Here is a 10,000-nt window from a genome sequence, read left to right on the forward strand (position 1 = left end):
AGAAACAAACATAAACAACGTTTCCTACGTGCTCAATCTAGAAACCCTTAAGTGTCTCAAGTGTTCAAAGATTGTTTAAGTAAAATCAACGTTCGCTCAGATCAATGTTCCTTTAGCACAAATCATAATCTTCTTGCCAGACAGGCGGGCGTCTTACACGACCAGAGCGTCTTGGTTCAAAACTCGGGAGGGTCTCCGACATTTCCTCCGGTTCACCGGGTGCTGGGAACGGTAAGGCATTTTCTGGATGCACTCCTGTACTTGTGCTCTGCTCCGGCTCGTGTTCTTGCCTTGGTGTGGAGAGCGAGCTACTTTCCTCCTGTGCCGGAGTCGGAATCACTTCCTCAGCACCGTTCCTGGGCGGTGGTTCTGGAGTAGAGCGCAGTTGGCGTCGGTTTCTGCGATAGGTTCGGCCTTCAACTTCAACTTCATAAGAGCGCCTGCCGAGAGAACGGGTGCAGACCCCGAGACTCCATTTTTGTTCACCTGGAAGCTTCATTCGGACAGTATCTCCAACCAGCAAGGGGTGCAGGTTCTTTGTGCCTCGGTTGTACTGCATTGATTGCACTCTTTTCTGTGCTTCCAGGTTTTTTCTGGTTGTCACTTGGTCAGCAGAAGGCTTAAGCAGCTTCTCGGAGGTCGGCAGTAGTGTGCGAGTGCGTCGACCCATCAGCCTTTGAACGGGTGAGGTGCCAAATCCCTCGCTTGGGGTGTTTCACCAATCTAGAATTGCCAGTAAGGGATCTTTCTTGTCCTCCTTTGCTTTCCTTAACAGTCCTTTATACGTTTTGACAGCATTTTCCGCTTTACCGTTTGACTGTGGATATCGCGGACTCGACGTTCTGTGCTCGAACTTCCATGTACTGGCTCGACTAAGTGTATCAGCAATATACATGAGGTGCCCTTTCTTGTATTGTACATCTAGGTTGTATTTCTGTAACGCCAGACGCATGCGCTGTAGGCGCTTGGGTGACTTGTGGATCTCTTTCTTAAACACAGATTTCAGTGGCTCGTGGTCACTTTCAACAGTTACTGTATCACGTCCATACAGGTATTGGTCAAACTTGTCGCAGGACCAGACAATGGCCAGCATTTCTTTTTTGATTTGCGCATAGCGCATTTCTGTGTCAGTCAGGGCAAGGGACGGTCATCTTGCAGAAGAACTGCTCCTAAACCAGACTGGCTAGCATCGCATTGCACAGTGACAGGTTTGCGAACATCATAATACTTGAGCACAGGCGCCTCGGTAAGGAACTTCTTTATGGTCGCGATGGCTACGGAGTGCTGCTCCAGCCACTGGAACTCCACATCTTTGTCCTCCAGACGTCTGAGGGGCTCAGTCATCTCTGAAAGGTGGGGCATAAACTTTGAGAGGTACGTGACCATCCCTAGAAACCTCTTCAACGCAGGCCGGTCTTCGGGTTCATGCAGCTGCAATATGGCTTGAATCTTGTCGTGGTCGGGTTTGAGGCCCTCTGAGGTGAGTAGGTGCCCCATAAATTTCACACTGGACTGATGTCGACGTACTTTCGCTCGATTCAACTTCAGGTTCCACTGGCGACACTTCTCAAGGAATGCGCGTTCGTTACTCTCCAGGCTCAGGTTTACTTCGTCGTCAGTAGTGCCAAATCCAGCAATCAAGAAGTCGTTCGCAATAACTTCCACCCCCTCAAGGTCCTCCACAAATTAATACATTGTGCGTTGCCAAATCTCCGGTGCTGAGCAGATCCCAAAGGGCATCTTCTTCCACCTATAACGCCCAAATGGTGTGTTAAAGGTGGTTTTGTAACTGCAGTCGGTGTCAAGACGTTTCTGCCAAAAACCATCTTTAGCATCCACCACAGTGAATTTCTTTGCTTGGGTAAGCCTGGCCACTACTTCTTCCACAGTGGGCAATTGATAATGCTCGCAGCTTGTTTGGCTTGGCCACCATTAACATGCTGGAAACCCACGCGGTAGGCTCATTAACTGGTGCGATGACGTCACTTTCTACCATTTTGTCTAGCTTACTCTTGATTTGCTCCCTTAAAGCGACTGGAACACGGCGAGGTGGATGGACCACCGGCCGTACTGTGTCGTCAGTTGCTATGTGGTACTCTCCTAGGAGGTCTCCCAGTCCTTCAAGTACATCCTTAAACTCTTCTAATAAATCAGGGGCTACGGTCGTGGAACTGACTCTCGGCGTGGGGAAAAACATGTCATCACTGTCGTTAATCGAGATAAGCCCCAGATCCATACACGCTTGGTAGGATAAAAAAATTTGGTTTTATCAACGGAGTTGATAATGTAAATTGGCCACCGTACAGAGATTCTAAAAGCTGACGTTTCGAGCGTTAGCCCTTCGTCAGAGCGATTCGCTCTGACGAAGGGCTAACGCTCGAAACGTCAGCTTTTAGAATCTCTGTACGGTGGCCAATTTACATTATCAACTCCGTTGATAAAACCAAATTTTTGTATACTACTTCCCCACCGACGCAGCACCACAGTTTCTTTAGAAACTACCCCTTCATTCATTGGTAGGATAAAAGTGGTGCTAGGTCATCTTCAGTGATGTTAAACTGCAATACGGTGGCATGTCCACGGCGCCATGTAGGAATGTCAGCAAAGCCAAGGATTTTGAAACGTTCGTTAGTGTACGTTTTGATAAACTTGTGGGAGCAGAACTTGACGTGCTGCATTTCCGTATCCGCGTGGCGCGCTTACATTCTTTCAGAGACAGAAGGTTGTATTCTGCGCCAGTATCCAGTTGGAAAGTTACTTGACTCTCAGTGGACTGCGTACCAACTCCCATTGTGATCATCGCATGCGAGCCAGCCCCAACTTGGCTTATTCGGAAAACCTCCTCTGGTATTTGTACATTATTTACTTGCGGGTTGGCTAAACGGCACTTAGACTGGAAGTGGTTCTTTTGGCCGCACTTACGGCAGGTTTGCCCATAGGCGGGACACTGGCGAGTAGCATGACGGTAACCACAAAAACGACATTCCGGTCGGTGGCCGGTTGAGTCCCCTGTCTTTCTTTGGTTCTGCCCGGTCCGTCGGACCACACCAACCACCTCCTCAGGTGCACTGCTCATCATCTTGAGCTGTTGACTGGTCTGTTCAGCCGCTTTGCATATGTCTAATGCTCTCTGTAAAGTCAAGTCAGTGGCTCGTAATAGCCGTTCTCGGACCTTGTCGTCACGAATGCCTAGGACCAAGCGATCGCGTAAAATTTCGTCGGGCGTGATGCCATCGTGAGCACAGTTCTTCGCAATCATGCGGAGCTCGGTTACGTAAGCGGCAATGCTCTCGCCAGCTTCCTGTTTTCTGTTATTGAAGCGATATCTTTGGTACATTACTTGTGTACGTGGTTCACAATACTCGTTGAATTTCGCCAGCACGTCCTTCATTTTGTCATCCTGTTCGCCTTCTCTCCAGGTAAACGTATCGAAAATCTTGACCGCGTGCTCGCCGATGACAGAGAGTAACGTCGAAACTCGCACGAGGTCAGATTGTTGATAAATCCCGGCGGCGATTTCGTAACGCTGCCATATTTTCTTCCACTGTTTCCAACGTGTGGCTAGGTTATCATCGATTACGAGAGGTTTCGGCAGTGGAAGATTCGCTGGCGGCATTATCAGTGGCGCAGCTGCTTGTTCTTCGGTGTCGGGCATCTTTGCGAAATACAATATGGCGCCGATCAGATGCGAATATTCTCTTATCCTGTCGGCTTTGTTCTTGTCCTTTTCGGCGTGAATTCGTCTTGCTTCTCCTCTAGCAAAGAGGTCGACTCACTTCTGACACCATGTCCCAGTGGGGGAATACTATCTCAGCTGGACTAAAGAACAGAACTTACAATGGAACTTTTAATAAAAGTGAAGCGAGCTACGAGACACACGATTGTGTGAGGCTGAGGGCCTGGTTACATATCTGGGGGGGGGGGGGGGGACCTGGTGTCTCGCGGTCTAGCAGTGTCACGCATGACACGCCACAACCATATTGACAAAACGGTGGAATCCCCATTATGTAGGCACAGAAAGGTGAGAGCGTACACCATATTGTCTGTGAGTGTAAAAAGCCGGCCCAAAGGGAATACAAACAGAGACATGACGTTGCTAAAGTAGTTCATTGGAAGTTGTGTGAGAAATATCATCTGGAAAAGAAGGATACGTGGTACGAACATGCACCGGACAGTGTAAGTGAAAACGATGAGGTTAAACTACTGTGGGACGTGAACATACAGTGTGATCATGTCATTGAAGCCAGAAGACCTTACATTGTAGTTGTAAATAAACAGGAGAGAAAGTGCACTATCATTGATATTGCCGTACCAGCGGATAAAAGAATTGGTGAAAAGAAGAATGAGAAAGTTGAAAAGTACCAGGACCTTAAAAGAGAAATTGCAAGAATGTGGAACATGAGAACTTTGCAGGTGGTACCAATTGTTGTAGGATCATTGGGAAGTGTAACATAAAACTTGGACAAGTGGATGGGAAAGTTGAATGTCAAAATTAGTATTTCATTACTACCGAAAACTACGTTACTGGGAACGGCGAGGATTTTGAGACTAGTCTTGGAGCTCTAGAGTAAGAAGAAAACTCTAAGGGACCTTTGGTTTTTCGGCTATGACCCGCTCCCTTAGGAAGCAAACCGGAAAAAAGATCATCCAGTTCACAAAGATAATAAGGGAGTCCTCTCCTGGTTCCCTAAAGGGACAAAACGTTTCACAGGAGTCTAGCCGTTTCCAACAGAGCAGTTTTCTGGATCACTTCAAGTATGATGCACTCAGTGGCAGATCCAGGGGGAGGGTCCGGACCCCCCTTCCCTAACCGAATTTTACTTTTTACTACTTGTTTGAGTCTAAAATTCTCGCATCTGCAGGATCGCCTATTATTACTCAATTGGTTGACTTGCTTTTTGATGGAGAGCCATTCTATTTTGCCACTAATCTGAAAAAGTATCTGTAGTGTTTTTCTGAGTCAAGGTTTGGACCCCCCCTATCAAAAATTCCTGGATCCGCCCCTGATGGTGGCGCCAAGTTTTTCAATGTGTTTGTCAAACTTATCAGAAACAGCCCCTGATGCTCCGATCACAATTGGCACTACAGTCACTTTCTTCAGCTTCCATAACTTTCTTATTTCTTCCCCACGAAGTTGGTACTTCTCTATTTTCTCCAGTTCTTTGTCTTTCACTCGCGCATCTCCTGGAATGGCGATGTCAATGATCATGGCCTCCGTTGCTTGCTTGTTAAGGAAGACAATGTCCGGTCTTCGAGCTTCAACTATCTTGTCACACTGTACATTGAAATCCCACAGAACTTTGAAACCTTCGTTTTCTACCACTCGCTCTGGGGTGTGTTTGTACTACTTATCAGTCCGCTCAATTTCTGCCTTTCCACAGTTGCCAACGCACATATCGTGCAACATTGTCGTGGCGCCTCTTATATTCACGTTGTGCCAACTTGCTGCACTTACTTGTTGGATGGTTTGTTAGATGGTTTACACTTTCTCCTTTCTCTCCACACATCCTACACATAGGAGATTCTACGTTTTTGTCTATATGGGACTTGATATAACTATCATTATTATTATTGTCTCTTTTATCACAATCTTTGCTGGTGTCTTTTTGTGCGTCAGCCGGGCGCAAACCATGAACCTGGAGCATCAGTCAAGCAAGTCAATTATTCAGTTCATAAACTAAGCACCTTTTTGAGGATTCGTTGGTGCAAGGCCATAAATACATTAAAAAGACCAAAAGTAAAATCTTGTAATCAATACCCAAAGAAAAAGGCAGCCAGTGCAGCTCATAAGACGGCGGTGTAATGTGAGAAAATTTTCCGAGTGGAAAAACTCAGAGTGGTTTGAAACTCAGATACAGCTGCGTATCATCCGCGAAACAATGAGCATGAGGAAGATAATATTCCACGATTTTAAACAGCGTGGATGCATATATTATGAATAACACAGGGCCTAAACATGAACCTTGAGGTACTCTGCAGTCCAAGTCAAAAGGACGAAAAAGAACCCCATGTAAAGAAACGCGCTGACTTCTATCACACAGGTACGATCTAAACCAGTTCAGAGCAGTTCAATTTCAGAAAGCCATGTTTCAGTTACTGCACAAATATCTGCTCCAGATGTTTCAACATAAGACACGAAATCCGCCGATTTGTTTCTCGCAGACCTGGCATTCAAACTACAGAATTTTAAATAGCTTCCAGCACGTAAACCATGTTCAGGAACAATAAAAACCAAGAGCAATGTGCGAGAGATGGTTCTATCACGGCGAATAGTATGTCTTATTCGATCAGAAATACGTACAGATATCTTCCGACGACCAGCTCGACATCCTCTAAACCTCAGAAGTCCATTTAGCTTTAAATCATGGAGAACTGATCTACGAACAAAACTGCGAGACGCATGACGAATGCCAAGTAGTTCAGCACGGGTGTATGTTATAACTTGACTATTCGTATACAAATCCAAGATATTCGGTAGATTTCCATGTCCATTTCGCCTCTTCAAATTATTTTGAATTAAAGTTTCCGGACCAGGATTAATCGAAATGTTGTAATGTGTAGCGGCGGATCATGACCTGGAATTAGCAGAGATGTACATCTGTGCTTTGTCCAAGATGCCAAAGGAAACTTGGCGCGATGAAATCCAAAGCGCTTAGCCACAAAAGCAACTAAAGCTCGTCGATTTGTGCAAATCGATTTGTGCAAATCGACCGTAATGACTAAAATATGCACCAGGAAGCCTTTTGGCAGGGCCCATGCTGGTGACAATCGACTGGATCCCAAGTAGAAAGAATTTCCCGACAAAAAGCTAACAAATAAAACCCTAAAATCACAGCTTTAAAACTCGTGGCCCCATATTCGGCGCCAATCTCGACATAAATCAGACAGATCATTTGGTGTAGCTGCGCCTACACTGTGGAACGCGTTCCCTGCAAGCCTGCACAATATTGATTCTATTTTAACTTTTAAATCTTGTCTTAAAACATATCTTTTAAAGTTAGCTTTCAGCCTTTAGCTCTTAAATTACTTTATTATTGTTTAATGTATTTTATGTACAATCCAGTATATTTTAAGGACGGTGCCTACTAATTCAAAGGAATTTTTGCGCGGTTTACTGCATATGCGGGAAAAGCAGATTTTAACAAGTGTTATTGAAATCCAAAAGGAAAATTGAGGGTAAACACGCATTTTTTGAAGATTATTAATCAAAAATATTTGTAAAAAGCTTTAAAATAAAAAGCAATGTATGGCGTTCTTTTCTAAATTGAAGCATAATTATCTCTGAAAAATGCGTGGTTACCCCCAATTTTCTCTTTGAATACCAAGAGCACTTGTTAAGTTCTGCTTTCTCTGCATAGTTTTGAACGGCGCAAAAATATCCCTGTGTTAATTAGCACCAGGAATAGGAAATCCGAATATCTTGAGATGCGCAGAACGTATCAACCTTATTATCTTAGCATCTCCCTTTTTCACCAGTTCCAAAATTACTGAAAGACTTATCCATTACACACGTTAAAGACAGCCGGCATATAAAAAAACTTGCATTTGCAAGTGCTGCGAGTGAGATGTGGAAGTATTGAGGAACTTTTGCAATTTTTTTCAAAGCTAGCAGTGGTATTTAATACATGGAAGCAATTATTTTGCAGAACAATTTTCTTGTTAACTCAACTTCCTTAAAGATGTCTTACAAATGAATTATAAGCTCTTTTTAAGGCAAGTCTTTGCAACAAACTATGAGTGTAACTTTTTAACTTTTAACGTCTATCGGTGAACAGATGTGATCCTATTGTTCACGTGATCATAGGTGACATGAAAATTAACTCAACTGCATAAAAGCTGAAGCTATATTATTAAACCCATTTGCAGAAAAAAACCAATATCACGCACTTAATCCCGTGGTGACTCGGCAGTCAATATAGAGGACCCCTTCCCTCGAGGATCTAATTTTTTTTAAGGTGACACTTACTTGTTTACTGTCTTCTTCCTCAACTCTTCTTCTGTTTTGCCTTCTTTGCCTTAGGTAAAGAAATTAAAATATATTAACATGCAGGGTAAATTATTAACTATTTTATAACGTGCCTGCGAGTCTTTAACAGAAAAGACAAGGCTGACAGTAACCCATCAGTATCATATATAATCTGCGGCTCCATGGTTAAGGGTTATTTCATGGGCAAAGCTTCTTTTCTCATAAAGATGTTCTAGGGGCTCTAGGACTCTCCTATTCGCCCACCGATTCAACAGTAAAAGCAGGGCCGTAGCCAGTATGAGGCAACCGAGGCACTTGCCTCAGTCATTTTTTTGTGATTTTTTTATTAAATAAAGCGTGATTTCAGTGTTGTCTTCAAAATGTACTCATCATAAACACCTAAAATACCTACGAAGAGAATTTAAGCATGGACATTGCATTAGTCATAATTATTTTCTGGATACGGCCCTGAAAAGTAACAACAATACATAATGGAAAACGTATCAGTTTCACTGCATCTGCAGCAAGGCTGAAGTAGCCGACCCGCTGAATGCAGACAATATTTATTTCAGGTATTAGCCATTTCCCTGTGAAGAATGTACCTGCTTCTTTCGAGAACTTGCTGATTAAAAACATGGACAACCTAAAGTGATTCAGTCTTTAACGTTACATCTATATAGCACTTACCCTTCTTTTCGAATTTGTGTTGCCCCAATTCAAAGGTGACATCATCGCCAATTAGCACAAATGGCGCCCAGTATTTTATGGCGGAATAATTCTTCGTCCCCCCAAGAGACTTCATAGCATGGTGAAGAGCTGTACTTGCACTTTTTCTATCTGCCAAGTGTCGGTAAAAACTTTCCATGAACATCAAGGTTGCCTCATCATCGATTGCCCAGAGTGACACCAGAACAGACCGGGCACCAGCACACAGGAAAGCCCTGGCTACCCCTACAATACCCTCAGATTTTACCTTTTCCTGGCCACTATGATAGCAACTCAGCACTACCAGTCTTGCCTGAAGACGAACTGCATGAATATCGGTCAACGTTAACATGTAATCTTCCTCTTCGGGAATCTGGGATGTGCGCTCGGGATTTGGGGCCAAAGCAATTTCTCCAAATTCGCTATCTCCATGTGCAGCAATGTGGATTAAAACAACTGACTTCATTCTTTTCAGCACCTCAGCTTTGGTTGCATTTTTTCCTGTGAGAGGTGCGGTCTGCAGAAGTTCTCCAATCATATCCACCTCTTTTTTTGCACATGGCAGCTGTTTATGCATGGGTTCACCAGTGCCATAAGTGACTTCCTTCAAGCATGGATCGCCTACAAGCAGTACTTCATTCTTACTTAGGAAGTTGTCAGGTGCGCTTGCGATCAGTCTTAAAGCAGTCAGTGAGGGAATTGTGCGGATCCTGACAGAGTCACTCAATGCAGAAAAAGGGGCCAAGCAAAATGGTCCGTCGGGAACAAAGACTAAGTCATCGCCCTGGAGCAAGTCTGTGATAGGACTGACTAAGACATCATACAAGGGCTGCAAAGAGTTCCTAGAGAAGCCCAAGGTCTGAATGGTTTCTTCAACAGCTTCCCTATTGCATGACAATTTGCTGCGTTGTCTGTCAAGCGAACGATTCTCGCATCGTACAACAGTTCCCGCATTGATCTGTTTCAAAGTACTTTCCATCAGTGAGTCAGCACTTCCATTTTCGATTTTCTGTTGTCTAAAATTTATCCCAATATCTTTTCTTAGAAACCAGAAGCTGATTGTGTTCCCGTCAAGTGATGTGAAAACAGTTTGTGAAGGTAGATCTTTCATTACAAAAGAGATAGTTTCCTTGATCTTAACTGCCGAAGAAGGTATCTCATCAACGCCATATTGCATCCTTAAAATGTCTGCCAAAGCCTGTGCTTGTCCTTGCTCAGCAGCATACAAAGCCTCATCAACCTCTCCATTCTTCAGGAGTGCAGTCCACAGGGCGTTGTACGCAAACCTATTTGTTTCACGAAAGCTTATTTTCCATGCATCCTCTGACT

At 44.1% G+C, this 10,000-nt stretch overlaps 1 protein-coding gene across 2 annotated transcripts in view; it reads right to left on the minus strand.

Annotated features, from left to right (window-relative positions):
* Positions 1–10,000, minus strand: part of LOC138006590 (uncharacterized) — a 55,021-nt gene that overhangs the window by 25,023 nt on the left and 19,998 nt on the right. For both annotated transcript variants that reach the window (XM_068853022.1, XM_068853023.1), the window contains exons 3-4: positions 8,654–10,000; positions 7,967–8,015 (exon numbers count right to left, since the gene is read on the minus strand). The exon at positions 8,654–10,000 is cut by the window's right edge and continues 1,206 nt beyond it. In XM_068853022.1, the coding sequence (XP_068709123.1) occupies positions 7,967–8,015; positions 8,654–10,000 (1,396 nt within the window). The remainder of the gene's footprint in view (positions 1–7,966; positions 8,016–8,653) is intronic.

Source organism: Montipora foliosa, chromosome 6 (assembly GCF_036669935.1).
Source record: "Montipora foliosa isolate CH-2021 chromosome 6, ASM3666993v2, whole genome shotgun sequence".
NCBI classification, from domain to species: Eukaryota; Metazoa; Cnidaria; class Anthozoa; order Scleractinia; family Acroporidae; genus Montipora; species Montipora foliosa.